Source organism: Nomascus leucogenys, chromosome 4 (genome assembly GCF_006542625.1).
Source record: "Nomascus leucogenys isolate Asia chromosome 4, Asia_NLE_v1, whole genome shotgun sequence".
NCBI classification, from domain to species: Eukaryota; Metazoa; Chordata; class Mammalia; order Primates; family Hylobatidae; genus Nomascus; species Nomascus leucogenys.
In genome coordinates this window covers 33,868,191-33,889,813 of record NC_044384.1, presented here as the reverse complement: position 1 = coordinate 33,889,813, position 21,623 = coordinate 33,868,191, and the positions used below count along the sequence as shown (strand labels likewise).

The following is a 21,623-nucleotide window of genomic DNA, read 5'->3' as shown; positions in this document are numbered from 1 at the left end:
TTGCCTCACTCCTGAATTCTAGATCTGTATCTCCCCTTCTGACCAAGTCCTTGATAGAGAGCTCTCATTGAAGCCCCTCAGGCACCCCCTCTTCCAGGGTTTATCTCTGGGGGCCAAAGTTAGAAATTTGGAAGTCTTTGGGTATCTGATTCTTCCTCGATATATTTTTAATTCATCCATTTGTTTAATAACTGCTATTTCAGTAGTTCTCCAAACAAAGACTTCAAAATACAAGCCAAATTCTTTAGAAAAGTATACATGGCCCTTAGGGATTTCACTCCTACTCACCTCTCTGGTTTCATCTGCCCCGCCTCAGGTGCTGTGCCCTACCCTGCACCTTTCTGAACATGCCCTACTCTCTCTCACCTGCTATGTCTCTGCACACATTGGTCTTTCTGCCCATCAACATCCTCTCTGCCACTCCCTAACACTATGCCTTTCCTTTCCATCTGCCCAACTCCCATTTGTCCTTCAGGGCTCAGCTCAAAGGTCACCACTCCAGGCCCAATCCAAATCAGGGGCTATTCCTCTAGTTCCCATAGTACCCTGTGCATTCCACTCTCATCATTTCTTTTTTTTTTTTTTTAAGACGGAGTCTCTCTCTGTTGCCCAGGCTGGAGTGCAGTGGTGCAATCTCAGCTCACTGCAACCTCTACCTCCCAGGTTCAAGCAATTCTCCTGCCTCAGCCTCCTGAGTCGATGGGATTACAGGTGCCCACCACAATGCCTGGCTAATTTTTTGTATTTTTTAGTACAGATGGGGTTTTGCCATGTTGGCCAGGCTGGTCTTGAACTCCTGACCTCAGGTGATCTACCTGCCTCAGCCTCACAAAGTGTTGGGATTACAGGCATAAGCCAGGCACCTGGCCCATAATCTTGATCACAAAATGTAATAACTGTTTGTTTAGTCTCCTGTTTGCCAATAAGCTCTTTGGAGGCAGGGAATGTATCAGATTTCTTTTTATATCTTTGGTATCTGGCACTTAGAAGACACTCAATAAATACTTACAGAAGGCAGGAAAGCAAGAAGAAAGAAGGCAAGGAATGAAGGAAAAAAAGAAAAGAAAAAGACACCTACTGGAGATAAAATATACACACGATGTGAAAGTAGGAGGGTTTAAGGATCCAAATGAAAGTGTTTCAACTCTTAGAGGTTCCTAAATCCCATCCTGGTGCTGGGGTCAATACTCAAAAGACTGCAACCCTAGAAAAAAAAGAACTAGAATAGAACAGAACTGTCTTCCCCAACCCTTTTTCCCTGTCCCCAAGATGGCTAGAGAAGCTTAGATAAAACTGAGATTACAAATTTTGGCCTGAAAAAGGGTCACAGACATCTTCAAGTGCCTGGGAGAGAACAGCTTAGGACATACGAAGACTGAAATCAAGTGGTTCCAGAAGAGCAACCAGAACTGTGACAATGACAAGTAAGCACTTCCAAAGCCAAACAAAGGTGAGCTCCTGATCTCCTCCATGCAACCAACCTCCTACATCACGTATGGATCCCTACAAATGCTTACAAATTCTTACACTGCATGTAAGAATGGTAGTAGAGATAATTGCTTAAAGGTGTTCAGCTACTAACAACTTCCAATTAAAAAAATATACAGTCAGAGGAAGGTTATGAGGTCGTAAAAAGCCCTAGAACAAGCTTCAAGCCTTCAGGTAGAAGGCACGGTGAGGCTGGAGATTCAAAAGGGAGTATTCCCTCCATATGATCACTTAGATACTGACAAAACTCATAGAAACAATGACCATCTGAGTGACTACCCATTTTCTTATCAATAAATTGTTTTATTATGAATATGACCAGTTCAAATTACATTCAGATATGCTAAAAAAAAAAAAAAAAGAGGGCTATAGTTTCACCTGCTGATTCTGCATCACTTTTGCTAGCCTGTGAATATCATAATGCTTTGGTAGAGAAGGGATATAGGTATCTCCTTTTTGAAAATTCTCATCTTCTAGCCATAATATATATACATTGAAGAGCCTAAAAGATAAAAACATAATTATATGAAACATAAAAAGATGAGCATGCAAATAAAGTTTCTTACATCTCTAGGAACACTGGCACCCCTACGTAAGAGTAAAGAAAGCCCATAATACAGAAAATGTGGCCAACAACCACCACGGCTCCCAGGGAACTCCTGGTCCAGCAGGGGAGGCATGTCACAGATCATTCAAATGTGATGCAATAATTGCTAAAACAAAAGGTATGAAGAAGGAGCTCTGACAACCATTCTTAAAGTAGATTTAAATACAGTACACAGAAAAAAATAACTGGAAAAGGTGATTTTTACCACAGATCTGAATCTGAATCTGGAGCTTTTCTTTCCTGGGCAATTCAGTCAGTTATTTTTGCTTAGAAAAGCAAAAATAACATTCAAATAAAAACATTTTCAGAGAAAATATTAAGAGCTATTTTAAACTTATGCATTGTAGGAATTTTCCAGCTTTAGGCTCAAGAACCATCTCCCACCTCAAAGAATCACAAATAAATATCACAGCATGTGCGTACTCCCCTCTCATCAAGAAGGAATAAAATCAAATCAGACTTAAAAAAATAAAAGTTCTGGCCGGGCACAGTGGCTCATGCCTGTAATTCCAGTACTTTGGAAGGCCAAGGCAGGCGATCACGAGGTCAGGAGTTCGAGATAAGCCTGACCAACATGGTGAAATCTTGTCTCTACTAAAAATACAAAAATGAGCCGGGCGTGGTGGTGCACACCTGTAATCTCAGCTACTCAGGAGGCTGAGGCAGGAGAATCACTTGAACCCGGGAGGCAGAGGTTGCAGTGAGCCGAGATTGCACCACTGCACTTCAGCCTGGGTGACAGAGCAAGACCCTGCCTCAAAAAAAAAAAAAAATTCCAATTTTCCAGTAAAAACCTTTTTAAAAATATGATACTTCCTTCATTTTTATTTTGTTTTGTTTTTACCAGTAGCGCTAGAAAAATAGTCAGCAAATACACAAATTACTGGGTAAGGGACTGGGAGGTGGCCTGGCCTGACTTTACTCAATAAAGTGGAAAATTACCTCCTTTACCTCTGCAACAGCCAGTGCAGGAAGAGAGACAAGGACAGGGCTTTGGGGTTCTTACAGGGAAGAGGTTGCTAGGTAGTTCTCTCCTCCAGCTTCTGGGCTCAGTGAAATAGATGGCCACTTTATGAACACATACCAGGAAGGGGGATATAACAGAGGCAGAAGGGAATATCAAAGACTTTCTTGGCTTATCTAAAATATTCATAGAGAAAGCCTTCCACTGGTTAAGGCTGGTTAAAAATAAGTTCTCCTTCAACAAGCAACATAAGGGAAGAAATCATTCTGGAGGCTGACGGCCGTAAAAGGTTGAGGGCAAGTAAACCTAAGGCCTCAGTGCTAGATGAAATGGTGGCCTCACCAAGCTATTGTATATTCAGGATTAATTCTTAAGAGCCATTTTTATTAAGTCTTATTTGTAAGACTAGTATTTAGTTTATATCAAACCTATAAATGAAAGGTGAAGGAACAGTGTGAAAGGAATCCAAACCTACTTCAGAGTTCTTAACCTTTTAGAGGAGGCAAATATTGTACCCTGATTTTATAGGGCACATATTTTTGGGAGATTACTAGACTCCTCATCTCAGGTGGATCCCTGAATCCCATGGAGGATCTATGAATCACACTTAAAGAGCCATGCCTTGGTCATTTGTTTCTTTTGAAGAGCTATTCTAAGCTACGTGTGGTGGCACACACCTGTAGTCTCAACTGCTCAGGAGGATCACGTGGGCCCAGGAGTTCGGGGCTAAGGTGCACTATGATCATCTCACTATAATCGTGCCTATGAATAGCCACTGCATTCCAGCCTGGGCAACATAGTGAGACACACCTTCTTAAAGAACTATTCTAGCAAGGTTTTTTTGTAACGGAGTCTCACTCTGTTGCCCAGGCTGGAGTGCAGTGGCATGATTATGGCTCATTGCAGCCTCGACCTCCTGGGCTTAAGGGGTCCTCCCACCTCAGCCTCCCAAGTAGCTGGGACCACAGGTGCACGCCACCAGGCTTGGCTAATTTTTTTTTATTTTTTGTAGAGATAGGGTCTCACTATGTTGCCCAGGCTGTCTAGCAGGATTTAATAGTTGTTTACCTGCTATGATAAAATTTGGCTTATTTCTATTTTTACATAAAGAAGTAGAAGAGGATTTATCACTCAGACTACAGGCACTCGACACAAGTACATCCAAACTGTTGATTCAGTTCTCTTGAGGAACATAAAAGAGGAACATTTCAAGATGTGAATTTATATCAAAGCCACCTTCCATATTCAATCTAACCGTGTTAAGAGAATAACATCTGGCAGTTTGTAACACAGTTAACTGCTCCAGCATAGTACCTGTGCTGCAAACAACAATGTAAGTGGCTAAATAACCATACTCACCTCACCAGCTCCTTGTGCAGTTCTGGTGAAGTCAGGTAACCAGGGGTGCCAGAGTGGCTCTCTGGCAGCCCTTCACTGCCCTCTGCTGGAACACGGAGGGCCTTGCTTGCAGCATGGTGGAAGTCAGCCACCTCGGTCAAACGTCTCTTCATTTCTTTCAACAAACTGATATGAGCAGGACTTTGAAAAAACCTTCTTCCAATACAACCATCTATGGGTAACCTTAAAAAACACAAGCACAGATCTATAACCTTTCAAAACAAGATGTACTTTCTGTATGGCATAAAATAGCAGTTAATTAGCAAGGCAATTTACTGTGATTGTGGATATACACCATTAAATTAATACCTATTATTTCTACCTCAAAGATTATTTTGATGGTCCAACAAGATGGTGTATATGAAAGTAGTTTTAAAAAGTGTGAAATGCCACACAAATTTAAGACATCTCTACTTAGAGGTACAGCATAGATTAAAGATGGTTTCTATTCTTGAAGAACTTGCAAGCTGGCAAAAACTAAAATAGAAGTGACTAAGAATCTATCTATCTATCTATCTATCTATCTATCTGTCTATACACACACACACACACACACACACATATATATACATTTTTTTTTTTTGAGACAGAGTCTCGCTCTGTCACCCAGGCTGGAGTGCAGTGGCATAATCTCGGCTCACTGCAACCTCCACCTCCTGGCGACTCTCCTGCCTCAGCCTCCCAGGTAGCTGGGATTATAGGCACGCGCCACTGCTCTGGACTTTTTTTTTTTTTTTTTTTTTTTTTTTGACAGAGTCTTGCTCTGTCGCCCAGGCTGAAGTGCACTGGCGCGATCACAGCTCACTGCAAGCTCCACCTCCTGGGTTCACGCCATTCTCCTGCCTCAGCCTCCCAAGTAGCTGGGACTACAGGCACCCGCCACCATGCCTGGCTAATTTTTTTGTATTTTTTTTTAGTAGAGATGGGGTTTCACCATGTTAGCTAGGATGGTCTTGATCTCCTGATCTCGTGATCCACCTGCCTCGGCCTCCCAAAGTGCTGGGATTACAGGCGTGAGCCACCGCACCCAGCCGCGCTGGGCTAAGTTTTCTATTTTTAGTAGAGACGGAGTTTCACCATGTTGGCCAGGCTTGTCTCGAACTCCTGACCTCAAGTGATCCTCCCTCCTTGGCCTCCCAAAGTGCTGGGATTACAGGTGTGAGCCACCATGCCCAGCCAGTATCTATATATTTCAAATGAGTAAGTTAAGGGAATGAGGAATTGAGGCAGGAGCTAGAGAGCAATGGTTGGTAATCGTGGATGGCTCTGGCTGGGTAGAGTATCTTCACATGAATCCCATGAAAATGCTGAATATTCCCAAGTACAACCCACAGGTGACAGACAAAGCCTGGCCTTTGTTCACATGTGCACCACTCATCACAAGGTCCCCTCCCACAAGCCCCATGACGGTCACACAGGCTGCCTCAGTTTAAGGCAGTTGCTCTCCCTTTGCATCTCCAGAAGTTCTGTGTGAAAGCTTGCCCAATCCCAGGGTGTTGTCTTTACTACACTGGTCATGGAAGATGGTAAAGAGAAGCTGCCACAAGACACCAGCAACTCAAAAAAGATCCAGTCTAATAAATGTCAAACATAGAGACAGAGAAAGAGTCCTCACCAGGGATCACCAAAGAATGATTCCAACTCACACTCCACAGTCTAAGAACACAAAGAATGAGAGCAGTGCAAAGGCAGAAATGGACTCACAGAAACCTACAATACTGGGCACCATACCCATACTGTGGTCCTGGACGGTGAAGATACAGAAGGAAGAACTTCTGCCAAATGAGTGGCAAGAGGGGGTGATCAGAAGGCGTAACCAGAGCCTGGTGGGCCCAGCGATAAATCAGCAGCCTCTGGAGGGATGGCACGATAGGGAGCTTCAGCTGGGTCTGGGCTTTCTACAAAAAAGAAAGGGCTTTGAGTAATCACAAAATGAACATAAATGCAAACAGTTAACTCTTTCTAAGTGATCCAACTGAAACACCAAACATTCCGTTTTCAATTCAATAATATAGTTTTTAAAAGTCACATAAAACTCACTTCTCCAATCCACTAGTTAACATTTTAACCTCCTTGGTAACAAGACATGTAGGGCAGCTTTTATTCTGTCAAAACACTTCACAGACCCCAAAATGGGTATGGGTCTTAAGAGTCATCTAGTCTAACCTCATTTTCATTTCTAAAATTCCTTGGCAAATACAACGTTATAGTGCAAGGGAATAGAATGATATGAAAACTAAAAGTAAAGCCGGGGGGCAGTGGCTCACACGTGTAATCCCAGCACTTTGGGAGGCCAAAGCAGGTGGATCATTTCAGGTCAAGAGTTCAAGACCAGCCTGGCCAACATGGCAAAACCTTGTCTCTACTAAAAATAGAAAAAATAGCCTGGTGTGGTGGTGCACTCCTGTAATCCCAGCTACTCAGGAGGCTGAGGCATGAGAATTGCTTGAACCCGGGAGGTGGAGGTTGCAGTGAGCTGAGATTGTGCCATTGTAAAATTCCAGCCTGGGCGACAGGGCAAGACTCTGTCTCAAAAAAAAAAAGAAAAAGAAAAAAAGAAAATGTGGCTATGTGACTGTCAAACTTTATCAATCTTTTGAAAATTCAGATTTCAAAAAGACATTCGAGAATGCTGAATTCTTTGACAGGCTCTGAAACCCAAAAGCAAATTCTTTAACAGGCTCTGAAACCCAAAAGCAAAATCTATATTAAAATAGAAGGTCTTTAAAGCCTTATTCCAGTCTTTTCCACACATTAGTAAGCCTGAGAATCAGCTGGGAGTTCCAAAAAATAACCTCCTTGTCCCACTCCAGACTCAGAGACTCCAAATCCCAGAAGGTGAGGTCTAGGAATCTGCTTTTTAACAAGCTCTCCAGGGAATTCTGATGTACATGGGATGCAATGACAACCCCCGTCACATGTGCAATGATCCAGCCTTCAAATACTAGGCTGAGACTCTTGTTAAACAAACCTTGAGAAGCAAGTACTCTTCAATTACACAGTTTTAAGTATTGGTTTGGTTGTTGAGTTTCCAAACATTCACAACAAAATAAAACACAAAAGCCCAAAAGCTACAGGTGAATCCATCAGCATCAAAGTGTAAGCCACCTTCTACCACTCAAATGCAGAACTGCTATTTGTACCTTCAGAGCTTGGTCAGGGGTGAAAGCAGAGTTTATCACCAATTCCCCTTCAATAACTCTCCGGAGCTGGGAATCCTCTTCAAAGATGGATTCCATGTTGAGCACTGTCCAGGCAAACCAGACCTACAATGACACCAGATAAAGGGAAGGGGAAGGAGGAGCTCGCCCCACTGACAAAATACATCCTGATATTCCACAATTTAAACTCTCTTCCTATCTCAAGCTCAATCAACAAATATTTGCAGTTTCTAAAATTAACACCTTTTTATACCTACCTATATCCTTGTCGCAGATATAAATTTAAATAAAATAGATCATTGGAAAATGTTACATTCCTTTGGAAAGGCTACTTTAGTACAAGAAGATGCTCATTAACTCCATATTTACCGGGCAAGATCTGTGTGCAAGAGAGACAGGAAAGAGGACCAGACAGGGGCTCTGTCTTTAAGAAGTCTTCCATCTACTGGAGGAGACAAGACTAATATATAAGTAAGCAAAATGTGAAGTTCAGCAGTGACGAGGACTGAGTCAAGGTAAAGTGCTATATCAGAGAAGGTTCTATGTAGATGTCAGAGGGAAAGGCATGCTGGTAAGAGAATCCGCTAGGCAGAGACAAAAAGAGGAAAAGCCAGGGACGTGTCTAGGTAACAGCAAGGAGTTTGTTCCAGCTCAATCCATAAGAGGTGGGAAGAAGAGCAAGAAGTAAGACGAATAAGAGGTTGAAGAACGTTACTACTGATTTAAGAGATGAAACAGACATAATTTTATACACAAAGTCTAAGAGGTGGTAATGATAAAAATAATGCTGCTGCTGCTGATGACAATAACAATGGCCAACACTCAGTGAGCACTGGTTATGTGCTAAGCACTGTTCTAAATGCTTTACATATAGGTGCCATCATTATTCCCATTTGACATTGAGAAAACTGAGGACAGATAGGTAGGCAAGCTGCCCAAGGCACAGAGCTAACAAACGGCAGAACCCAGATTGAAACCCAGGCTGTCTGGCTCCAGTGCCCACTCTAAACCTCTCTGCAGTGCTACTGGGCAGTCTCTGCAGTCCGGCTGGCTGGGGTATGATCAAGAGCTGTCTATTCCTGAGACAGCCCTTAATTCCACTGAACCTCAGTTACAGCTAGGCACAGTAGTGCGCCTGTAGTCCCCAAATACTAGGGAAGCTGGGAGCAGGACAATCACTTAACAACAGGAGATTGAGACCAGCCTGGGCAACAAAGTGAGTCCCTGTATCCAAAAACGTTTTTTAATTTAAAAAAAAAAAAAAAAAAAAAACTCAGGCAGGGCGCGGTGGCTCACACCTGTAATCCCAGCACTTTGGGAGGCCGAGGCAGGCGGATCACCTGAGGTGAGAAATTCGAGACCAGCCTGACCAACATGGAGAAACCCTGACTCTACTAAAAATACAAGGTTAGCCTGGTGTGGTGGCACATGCCTGTAATCCCAGCTACTCGGGAGGCTGTGGCAGGGGAATAGTTTGAACCCGGGAGGCAGAGGTTGCAGTGAGCCGAGATCGCGCCATTGCACTCCAGCCTGGGCAACAAGAGCGAAATTCCATCTCAAAAAAAAATAAAAATAAAAAAAACTCAGTTAACTCCTCTGTAAAACAGGAATGTCAACAGCACAACCTCACCAAAGGGCTACTGTAAAGATTAAATGAAAAAGTATACTTACACTAGAATAAGTGCTAAATAAAAGTTAGTTTAGACTATTAGTAATTTCTTTGTAAGGATGATCATGAGATTAAAGTTCACAAAGATAACAAATGATCCTCTTAGTCAGTTTCCTACCTGAGTGGGCGTGGCCAAGCCCTCCACGAAGGAAGGAGTGATGTTGCCTGCCACAATCCAGCTTACCAAAGACGAGAGCAGACTTCGGTCACAGTGGTAACCCAAGGCATTCTACACCGGGAGATGTGGAGCAGAGAGAGGAGGCTTTAAGGAAAATCTTATCAATGACCTTTACAAGAGTATCAGCAACTGTGTTACTACAATACAAGACTTGGATAAGACAGAGATTTCAAGGAGGAGTCCACCAGCAGCAATAGCCCAAGGCAGAGCATTACAGCCAAATGTAATAAGCGGGACACTTCCTGGGGTGTCCTTTCCAACTTCCCTAGGGTCTATGCTAGTGGACTATGATTATTGGGATAAGCTGCCATTAAGGCAAAGCTTAAAGAAGGCAATGGCCACAGAGTAGAACTGAAAACTGTATTTGGGGGAATCTTTTTAGAAAGCTACTTTATCTAGCCAATCACTGAAAGATAAATTCTCTAACAGGTTTTTTACCTTATGTTGCTGGTAGAGTAATTTCTGTATGCAGTCTTCCTGCATCAGCTGAAAAGCTGCTTTACACAAGTGGTCCATGAGGAAGAGGATAGGTTGTTCTCGGTACCAGAGATGCTGGCTTATGAGAGCCTGAACCCAGAACTCCAACACAGCAACGGGGCCCACTTCATTGGGCTGAGTGCTTACAGATATGTGTGCCTGTGGAGAAAAGGCTCATGTGATGGGAAAGATAACAACCAGCCTCTCATTTTTTAAATAGCAACAAAATACTATCTACCTCCACTACAAAGCCCAAATCTATTGCCTTTCTTGGCCAAAAGCACACTGAGCCAAGTGATCTGAAATGACTAAAACCTAAGTGTGCTAACACTAGAGGTCTTGGTTGGGAAGACAGGGGAGAGTGTGCTTGGGGGCTTGCAAGGGCCCTCACCTGGATCATGCTGTTGAGAAGCTTCACGTTGTCCCCATGGCTGGCTCCTGTCAGGTGCTGTGCCACCTTGTGGGTGACCTGTTGTGTGACACCCTGAGGGACACCGCTGTCCAAGTGTAGGAACAAGAGGAGATGCAACAAAAACCTGCCAAGCACACAGGAGGACGCACTTTACCTTCCGATCAGGACTCAACAGAATTTTCCCTAATTACTTATGAGGAAACAGAAAATTCCTAAATTGGTCCCATTTTTCGACCAAAGCACTATTTAAGAAGGGATTCTAGAAAAATAAAGTTTTCACATTTAACATGGGTTAAAAGGAATTATATCTACCCACAGAGGTGTAAGAACAGATCCATGACACACAAACACATGCAAGTTAAACACCATTAGAGGAAAAAACTGGAGTCATTATTAGAACCACTGTTCATCAACCTGCATTCTAAACTGGGGTGCAGAATATTTTTGCCCCATAATACACTGTTGAAATAGCATTCCCTTTATTTTACTTAAGAAACCAGAAGACACAGTCATTTGTACTTGCTGGACTGCTTAAGAGAGTCTCCTGCCATAGATGGAACACACTTACTGCTCATTCTTCAGAAGGTAATACTGGCAACGGTAAAATAAAGGCAGAATCTTATCCAGGACATGGACCACTGTTCTCAAATGTCTTGACTGGACCAGAATTCCCAACAGTGGGATGCCTTCTGCACAGAACTTCTCAATGCTATGGAAAAAGAGAAAGGCAATGAATATACAAGGGAGCTGGTTCATAAAATTCTGTTCTTCCGATGAGTCATGAGCCTTCAATACCTTGGGTTATCTCAGGTCTCCAACACATGTTTTATACCCAATCTTCACACAGAAATACTAAACCCAGAATTTTAGAATTGCAAAGAAACTTAAAAGTTAATCTTTATTTTCATTTTATGGATGAGGAAGGTGAAGTATCATGCCCAAATTCACATAATTTCCTTGAGTAAGGTCAAAATGAGAACCCCAGTTTGCAAATTTCTAATCCAGAATGCCCTCCACTACCATATTTTATTTCTCAAAAAGAGCTTCTCCTAAGAGCCACAGGGACTCTCCTTGTCTGGATATTCCCACAAGGTATCACAGCAAAGAGGAGACTCAACAGTGACCTCAATCTGTCAGTACAGGTTGACTATCCCTTAACTGAAATGCTTGAGACCAAGTATTTTAGATTTTGGAACACTTGTATCATACTTAAAAGCTCAGCATCCCTAACCCAAAAGTCTCAAATCCAAAATGCTCCAATGAACATTTCCTTTGTGCAATGTCAGAACTCAAAGTTTCAGATTTTGGAGCATTTCAAAGTTTAGATTTTCAGATTAGGGATACTCGACCTGCATAAACTGCAAAATTCTGCTAAAACCAATTTGGCATGAAAGTTTTCTTATTCTCTGCCTCACTTCAAAGAATCTATCCTTATAAAATAATCTCAAATATGGAAAAAAATATAAAATATGATCCATGTAAAGAGGTGCTTTTCAGGTTTATTTTTAACTCTAAAACTGAGAGGTGGAAAACGACTTAAGGAAATTGTAGAAAAATCCTTTCAATTGGAAATATTATTGTATCATTTTAAAATAATACACATGATGACCAAAGGCAATGTGGAAAAACACTTCTGCTATAAAGATGCTAGGGAATAAGACATAAAATTTTATACTCATGATCATAACTACTAGTAAAGAAAAGTTATTTGTGGAGGCGAATACAGGGACAATGTCACAACAAAAGAGTCATTGTACAAGAGTGGCAGAAATGAGTGGCTTTTTCTCCACTTTCCTAATTCTGCAGTTTGGTTATACGCTTTAATTCTGGGGTTGAAAATCATTTCAAAAAATATAGTAATTGTGCAAAGGTTATGCCACAAGGAAACTACTTACAATTGTAAAGTGAAAAACTAAAGATATAAAATTATACAAACATTTTTAAAAAGAGCAAAGGAAAAATGATGGATGAAAATAAACAGAAAAAAAATCAATGATTTTATGATGGGAAATATTCTGGGTGATTTTCTGACTTCTCTTCAATGTCTGTAATATTATATTCACGTACAACTTATGTCCCGGCCTACTCCACCCATACCTAAAATTGTTTTAAGTTACTTCTATATTCCAGTACACCTAATCCCAAATGCCCATCATGGAGTTTTACACTGGAGATCAGCCCTGAGAGGAAATGCTCATTCTCACTCTCACTCCCATTCAGGATTCAGTGATCAGCACAAATCAAAAGTTATCTCTAGAGAGAGCCTACAGCAGTATCAGTGAATAAACAGCTATGGTCCCAGAATGGATACAAGAAATTCGAGAAACCATAAAAACACTTAAGTTCAGATAACTGCACTCAAGAGAATCACGTCAGACACTGTTCTAGGCATGTTACAAGTGGTTTTTTTTTTTTTTTTTTTTTTGAGACGGAGTCTCGCTCTGTCGCCCAGGCTGGAGTGCAGTGGCGTGATCTCAGCTCACTGCAAGCTCCACCTCCCGGGTTCACGCCATTCTCCTGCCTCAGCCTCCCGAGTAGTTGGGACTACAGGCGCCCGCCACCATGCCCGGCTAATTTTTTTATTTTTAGTAGAGACGGGGTTTCACTGTGTTAGCCAGGATGGTCTCTATCTCCTGACCTCGTGATCCGCCCGCCTCGGCCTCCCAAAGTGCTGGGATTACAGGCGTGAGCCACCGTGCCCCGCCTACATGTGTCCTGACTCACTTAAGCCTCATAAAGTAAGTTTGGTGTTATTATTAGTCCCATTTTAGAGATGGGAAACCTGAAGTGCAGGAAGCCGTTAATAACACTAGAGCCACTGGAAACAATATAAAGAGTATCTTCCTAAGGACCCTTATCAGGTCTCCTCTTTTCTAAACCAATTCTACCTTCTTTTACTTAGCTTTCAAATCTCTCCATAATTTGGCCCAACCAAACACCTGATCACCTCCATTCTCCAACATGAATCACAGGCGTCAGTGAGAAGTATTTCCTCATCATTTCCCCTCCTCTCCCCTTACCCACTCAGACACCTGATGATCCTTTCCACATTCATTCAACCCACCAGCATTTGTTGAATACCTACTAAGTATAAGATCTAGAGATACACAATTGAACAAGACAATGTCCCCACCTTCATAGAGCAAACAGTCCATGAGGAGCGGGGGAGATTACAATGACAATAAAACACAGTGAGGGTGCTGTTTAGAATGTACAGGGGCTGCAGGTGGCAGGAGACCGCCCTTGAGCTGAATCTTCAACTAACTGTGGGCACTAAGTAACTGTAAGAGGAACACAACATCACTCTGCTCATCAGCCTAGGATGTTGTCTTAGTCCATGTTGCACGGCTATAACGGAATACCTGAGACTGGGCAATTAATAAAGAAAAAAAGGTTTGAGTCATAATTCTGCTGGCTGGAAGACTGGGCATCTGGTAAGAGCCTCAGGCTGTTTCCACACATGGCAGAAGGCCAACGGCAGCTGGCAGGTTCAGAGATTACATGGTGAGATAGGAAGTGAGGAGGAGGCAGGGTGCCAGGCTCTTTTTAACAACCAGTTCTCGTGGAAACTAAGAGACGAGAACTCATTCATTACTGAGAGGATGACACTAAGACATTCATGAGGGATCCGCCCACATGGCCCAAACACCTCCCATTAGGTTCCATCTCCAACACTGGGGATCAAATGTCAACATGAGGTTTAGGGTGACAAACATCCAAACTGCAACAGATGTCTTGTCTAATTTAAGACTCCTTTCCAAAACTCAGCTCTTCTATGAAGGTATCCCACTATACTGATCTCTCCTTCCTTTACATTCTTTCTGCTCAGCTTCTAAGTAGTTCTCAATCCAGGGTGTACATTAGACATACTTAGAGAACTGGCCCCCAGCCCATTTAGGCCAGGATTCTCACCCTTTTCCCTGCACTGGGATTTTTAAAAGGCTCCAAAAGTGAATCTAAAAAACAGCAGAAGTTGAGAACCATTGCTCTCCACATATCATCCAGCCTGCAATTATATTCTATAGTACTGCTGATTGATTTATGCCTATCATCTCAACAAAACTGTCAACAACCCGGGGAAAGCTATCAAACAATTCTTTATCTCTCCTACTTCATAGCACAATGCTGAGGACTACAGCTGATTGCAACTGGTATCCCACTGAAATTACACTTAATGTGGAACAAGATGTTGAAATGAGGATGCTAAAAAGTGTTACAGTGAGTCTAAAACACAAGAATCAGAAAGCAGAGGTCAAAGAGTCTGAAGACAAATGAATAGACTAGAAAAAAATTAATGCATAAGAAAAGAATCTTTAAATAAAAGGGTGTTTAATCAACTGAGAAGTCATTCATGCATTCAATTATTTACTGCATCAGATATAGTCTTCATCACTAGTGATAAAATGGTAACACAAGACAAATGCCGTTCCTGGGCACTTCTCTCATAGAGGTTATATATAACTGAACCTCTAAGAAAATTAAACAGATTAACTATGATACAGTGTGATAAATGCTCCAGTAGAAGACATACAGACAGCTATGGGCTCATGTCAGACAGGCATGTGACCTGGTCAGGCATTTCATTCTTCTAGACAGTTAAGGGGACCTCTAGTTAAGAAAACCAAACACCGCATGTTCTCACTCATAAGTGGAAATTGAACAATGAGAACACTTGGACATAGAGCGGGGAACATCACGCACTGAGGCCTGTCGTGGGGTGGGGGGCTGGGTGAGGAATAGCATCAGGAGAAATACCTAATGTAAATGATGAGTTAATGGGTGCAGCAAACCAACATGGCACATGTATACATATGTAGCAAACCTGCATGTTGTGCACATGTACCCTAGAACTTAAAGTAAAATTAAAAAAAAAAAAAAAAAAAAAAGAAGCCTGAGTTGGGCTACGATCAATTTTTCAAAAATTTTACTACAGGTGATCAATTATTTTTATTTGATCACAATTCTGAGGAAGACAGTACGAATCTACTGCTGACATGAACATTCCACTCCAGGAGACAAGCAGAACTCTCTTCATAACATAACAAGGTGACTTGCTGGTACAAATCTGAAGTATGTGAATTTGGGCAGCATCTCCCCTTGATAAGCTGTTAATCAAGGATTATCATTTGGCCCTAATTACTCCGCAATAGGTTTCACAGAGGCCTCAGAACTTGGGATATGAAAGATAAAATTCTACAACTATCTGCAAGGTTCAGTAACCCTAGTGGTTCAGCCCAACACGGTACCTGTGGCCCACAGCTGTCATAGATAAGGCTAGATAACAGCCAATGGGCATGCCCGCTTTCACAGCCTTCAAGAGAGGATGAAACGTGGGTGACTCTGTCATGTCAGGCACAGTGACGGAGAAGGGAACAGCTGGACAATTCTGCTGTATTCCATAATCGTTTTTGTGCAGTTTTAGCCTCAAGATTAAATTCCAGGCCCATTGGTTAAATGAGGTCTCAGGCGTCTCTCCATATCGAACAATACTGGCCAAATACGAAACCTAAAACAATTATTTATTTTGAGCCACATTAGTCACACGCAAATTAAATCAGTAAGCTCATACACTCATCTCCTTTTGTGACCAACAATGCCCTCAAAAGAGAGGAATATTCTACTTGCTGGTCTCCAATTAATCTTTATTGCACTACATCAAAGCAATTTCTCACTCGCAACTTCCGCTTACTTGCTAGTCACTTTGTGAACCTGATCTTAGCTCATGTAAAAGAAAAGTGACATAAAAGTTGATGCTCAATGAATAGTGTGCTGATAAATAAGTTTAACCATCAGGACAGAGGTCTCATCTATAGCGCTTGCCAATTTTGATGGTGTAAAAATTCCCACCATGGTCAATTTTAAGCTACCAACAGTTTAATAACCTGGCTTGCAAAGTTCCTAAAAATTTAAGTCAGTTCTCCAGAGGCAATACAACCAAGCTCTAACACACCACTGTAGTTCAACTCAAATTCTGTAATATTAGAATAGTTATATAAAGGCTATTTCTTAAAGAAGAATCTTTATCAAACCATAGAAGTCAATTGTAACATCTTAAATTGCTAGAAATGTTCTTTGGATACCTAAGGGTCAATAGTATAAGTCTATCATCTTTATTTCTAAATGTCTTGGGAAGATAAAGATTCATGTTTCCAATACAGAAGAGGAAGAAATACCTGCTTCATACTTTCAGAAAGAATCCCAGCGTATGGCTTCTGTGCAAGGTACTTCTGATAAGCTTCAAGAACCATTAAAGCCACTTCAGCATGGACTGCTTGATCCAGATGAAGGGTAGCCTTTTAAAGAGAAAAAGAATCACAAACATACAACCTTGGTTTTGTTTTGTTTTTGTACCTTTGAATCAAAACATTAGGCAGAATAGTAAAAAAGGATCTTCGATGCAGAAGCTAAATGTTCCAAAAATCACATCCCACACAGTGAAGCTATAAAATGACAATAGGCAAAAAACTGTCAAGGGCAATAACACTGTACCTACATAGGTTTGAACCTGACTTAACCCCTACTCCAGCCAAAAAAGGTTATCTTTGAATGTCATCTCCCATTCCACCCAAGAATCTCTATAAACACTTTGGGTCAAGGGCAATGCCACAAACCAGGAAGATGCTTAATTAATTAAACAGAAAAATATTTAATGAACTGTCTGGGCGTGGTGGCTCATGCCTGTAATCCCAGCACTTTGGGAAGCCAAGATAGACAGATAACTTGAGGTCAGGATTTCGAGACCAGCCTGGCCAACATGGTGAAACCTTGTCTCTACTAAAAATACAAAAATTAGCCGAGTGTGGTGGTGCACACCTGTAGTTCCAGCTACTTGGGAGCCTGAAGCAGCAAAATTGATTGAACCCAGGAGTCAGAGGTTGCAGCGAGCCAAATGATGCCACTGCACTCCAGCCTGGGTGACAGAGTGAGATTCTGACTCAAAAAATAAAAATAAAAAACAAAAACAGATACATGTGAATAAGGAAAAAGGGAAGAATTTTCAATGTGGAACAATTTATCTTCATTTAATAGTTGCTTATTCTGCAAAAGAGAATTAAAGAGAAAATCCTAAACTCTGACACAGCCAAAAGAATTTGTAGACCTTGCAAATGGTACTCAGAAATGTTAGTGTTTTGAGAAAATCCTTCTTTGAAACGGATGTATGTACAACCTCCAGTCTCCAGGGAATAGTTTGAACACATACCTGTTTAGCAAATCCCCAATTCAGTCCTTCAAGAATAACACAGGCCAGTTTATTCTTCACCACTGTCAGGTTGTAATTCAATAACCAATCCCGAATCACCGCTATCTCAGATGCAGAAGGTTGCCAAAGATACAAAGGCAGTTCTTTAAACAAGTAGAGAGAAACCTTATTAAAAAGAAAACAATACTCATTAAAACAAAGACTTAGGAACAATGCTATATTACTACAATATTATATTATTAAACTGCTTGTAAAAAATTTTCTCCAAAAGGAACTGGGATTTTGTTTAATTTTTAGACAAGTGAAATGGAAATCACAGACAACCAAATCAAGTGGGTATTAAAATTGATGACACATCAAAAGCACATTTTGTAATCCTTTGTAAAGATCAATCTTTTTTAAATATTCAAATTGGTATGCTTCAGTTTAGGTAAACCACCACACTAATGCACATTTTTAAAGTCATGATAAATTAGGGGACAGTTATTCACTTTGCAAAAGAATTTAGCACTTTAAGTAATTATTCATTCTATGGCATTTAAAAAGATACTCTATTGGTTTCCAAGCCATCTTGGCTGGGGGTAGGGTGAGTGGGAGGGTGGTAAGATGAAAAAAGATCAACAAAGAGACCAAGAATTGATAGCTATTGTTAAAACTTGATGATAGGCCATTATACCATACTATTCTCATTACTTTTATACGTATTTGAAATAATCCACATTATTTTTAAATCCTATGTACAGAAAGTCTACAGCACTACTTTTAAAATAACACATCCAAGTGTGCAAATTAAGATAAATCTGGGCCGGGCATGATGGCTCATGCCTGTAATCCCAGCACTTTGGGGGGCCCAGGCAGACAGATCACCTGAGGTCAGGAGTTCGAGACCAGCCTGGCCAACATGGTGAAATCCCAACTCTACTAAAAATACAAAAATTAGCCCGGTGTGGTGGCATGTACCTGTAGTCCCAGCTACTCAGGAGACTGAGGCAGGAGAATCACTTGAGCCTTGGAGGCTGAGGTTGCAGTGAGCTAAGATCATGCCACTGCACTCCAGCCTGGGTGACAGAATGAGACTCCGTCTCAAAAAAAAAAAGATAAATCTGAGTTCAGTTAAGAAAGTATGCCTTAAGGGAGACTGATCAGAAGAATAATTCATTTTACAACGTCTAGAATAGTGCTGTACAATGGGAAAACGATGCAAGTCATATATGCAATTTTAATTTTTCTAACAGCCACATTTTTAAAAGCCAAAAGAAACAAGTAAAATTAATTTTACTAACGTATTTTATTTAATCTGCTGTCCAAAATGTTATCATTTCAACCTGTAACTATTAGATAAACTTGAGATGTGTACATTCTTTTATTAATACAAAGTCTTCAAACCTCAGTGAATATTTTACACTTAGAGCACATTTCAACTTGGACTAGCCACTATTCAAGGGCTCCATCTATAGTCACGTGTGTCTAGCGGCTACCATATCAAACAACAAAGGTCTAGATACTGGCATTTATCAGGTTCCTGCACTGTTCCAAACTGAAGCCAAAACAAAATTTTTTAATATAATTTCAACTTTTATATTCATAAGGTACATGTGCAGGTGCTACATGGGTATACTGTGTGATGCTGAGGTTTGAGGTAAAAATGATCCCATTACCCTAAACAAAATTTTAAAAAAACAGTAGAAAGAGTGAATTTTAAAGAAACCATTCCTTTCCTTTTTAAATTCTTCTGTGTTTACTTAATTAAATTTTCATGAGGATTCATTAATATGCATCTTTCAAATAAAATGGTAAAATGAAAATTTCAAAAATAGAAAAGTTCTACTGTACGCTGCAAGTGTCTAACAGAAAGAGCAAAACGGTCGTGCTAGAACAATCAGTACATCAATGAGATCTGTCCGGAAAAGCACCTAGCCCAGCTACGTAAAATAATGGCATAGCATATATCTGTCTATCAAGAATGAAAGTGAAGCTATCACGAAAGACCCCCGAGACGTTAAAAGATTAACAAGAGACTACCACAATTAACTCGATGCCAATACATTCAACAAGTTAGATGAAATGGGAACATTTCCCTTTAAAAATATATCTTACAAAACCTGACTCAAGAAAAAAATAAAAATCTGAATAGTCCCGTATCTCTTAAAGAAATCCAATTGTTGACAGGCACAGTGGCTCACGCCTGTAATCCCAGCACTTTGGGAAGTTGAGGCAGGCAGATCACTTGAGGTCAGGAGTTCGAGACCAGCCTGGCCAACATGCTGAAACCCCATCTCTATGAAAAATACAAAATTAGCCAGGCGTGATGGTGTGTGCCTGTAATCCCAGCTACCGGGGAGGCTGAGGCGGGAGAATCACTTGAACCGGGGAGGCAGAGGTTGCAGTGAGCCAAGATTGCCACCACACTCCAGCCTGGGTGACACAGCAAGACTCCATCTGAAAAAAAAAAGAAATCCACTGTGTTGGCCAGGCATGGTGGCTCACGCCTGTAATCCCAGCACTTTGGGAGGCTGAGGCAGGTGGATCACCCGAGATCAGGAGTTCCAGACAAGCCTAGCCTATATGGTGAAACCCTGTCTCTACTAAAAATACAAAAATTAGCTGGGCACGATGGCATGTGCCTGTAATCCCAGCTACTCAGGAGGCTGAGGCAGGAGAATTGCTTGAACCTGGGAGGCAGAGGTTGCAGTGAGCCAAGACTGTGCCACTGCACTCCAGCCTGGGCAACAGAGTGAGTGTCTGTCTAAAAAAAAGGAAAAAAAAAAGAAAAAATCCAATGTATGATCAAAAGACTTCCCACAAAGAAAACTCCAGACCCAGATGATTTCACTGGTAAATTCTATCAAATAGTCAAAGAGGAATTAATAGCAATTATGCAAAAACTCTTTCAAAAAACAGAGGAGGAACAAATGCTTTCCAACTCATGTTATGAGGCTAACACAGCCCTAAAACCAAGCCTAATAAAGACATAACAAGAAATGAAATGGCAGAGCAACATCCCTCATGAATATATGTAAAAATTGTCAACAAAATATTGTCAAATTGCATCTAGCAATACCTCAAGAGAATAATACCTGATGATGATCAAGTGTTTTTTATTCCAGAAACACACAATGGCAATTTAATATTAGAAAACTGGTTAGTGTAACTCATCAACTTAAGACAATAAAGGAAAAAAATCATAAGATTATCTCATATGAATGTGGAAAAACCACTTGAATACTCATTCATGAAGAAAACTCAGCAAACTGGAAATAGAAAGATACTTCCTCAGCTTAATATAAAGCACCTATGACAGGAAATCAGGCAAGAATGTCCATTCTCACTAATTCTATTCAACATTGTAATAAAGGGCCTAGAGTCAATGCACTAAGGCAAGAAAAAAATTAAAGGCACAACAGTTAGAAAGAAGAATCCAATTAAGAATTCCAGTGAGTGAGAGTGCTCAACAAAACAGGATTTACACTATATATATATATATATATATATATATATATACACATATATATGGTTTTTTTTTTTTTTTTTTTTTTTTTGAGACAGAGTCTCACTCTGTCGCCCAGGCTGGAGTGCAGTGGCATAATCTCGGCTCACTGCAAGCTCCGCCTCCCGGGTTCACGCCATTCTCCTGCCTCAGCCTCTCCGAGTAGCTGGGACTACAGGCGCCCGCCACCACACCCGGCTAATTTTTTGTATTTTTAGTAGAGACGGGGTTTCATCGTGGTCTCGATCTCCTGACCTCGTGATCCGCCCACCTCAGCCTCCCAAAGTGCTGGGATTACAAGCATGAGCCACCGCGCCCGGCCTATATTTTAAAATATATTTATGCTTTCCCTGAAAGCAAAAGTATCACTAATTTTACTTGAAGAGGTTAAAGGAAAGATGCATGGATTTCACTATCAAAAGTAGAATGTGTCCTCTGAAGTGGGCCAATTTTTGAAATTACACACTATGCCAAAAGAAAAACATGACATCAATTTGCAGGTTGTCACCAAATAAATCTCTGAGTTTTATACTCTGGGATCTCCCAAAAGGTTTTGTCCTTCTCAACAATTATCCTAACCC

At 41.0% G+C, this 21,623-nt stretch overlaps 1 protein-coding gene across 1 annotated transcript in view; it reads right to left on the bottom strand.

Moving 5' to 3' along the window:
• EPG5 (ectopic P-granules autophagy protein 5 homolog) overlaps positions 1–21,623 on the bottom strand; it is a 124,210-nt gene that overhangs the window by 60,114 nt on the left and 42,473 nt on the right. The window contains exons 14-24 of the mRNA XM_003267534.2: positions 17,556–17,720; positions 16,528–16,647; positions 15,601–15,860; positions 10,923–11,063; positions 10,334–10,478; positions 9,904–10,101; positions 9,406–9,516; positions 7,601–7,723; positions 6,189–6,355; positions 4,419–4,640; positions 1,867–1,990 (exon numbers count right to left, since the gene is read on the bottom strand). Of these exons, the coding sequence (XP_003267582.2) occupies positions 1,867–1,990; positions 4,419–4,640; positions 6,189–6,355; positions 7,601–7,723; positions 9,406–9,516; positions 9,904–10,101; positions 10,334–10,478; positions 10,923–11,063; positions 15,601–15,860; positions 16,528–16,647; positions 17,556–17,720 (1,776 nt within the window). The remainder of the gene's footprint in view (positions 1–1,866; positions 1,991–4,418; positions 4,641–6,188; positions 6,356–7,600; positions 7,724–9,405; positions 9,517–9,903; positions 10,102–10,333; positions 10,479–10,922; positions 11,064–15,600; positions 15,861–16,527; positions 16,648–17,555; positions 17,721–21,623) is intronic.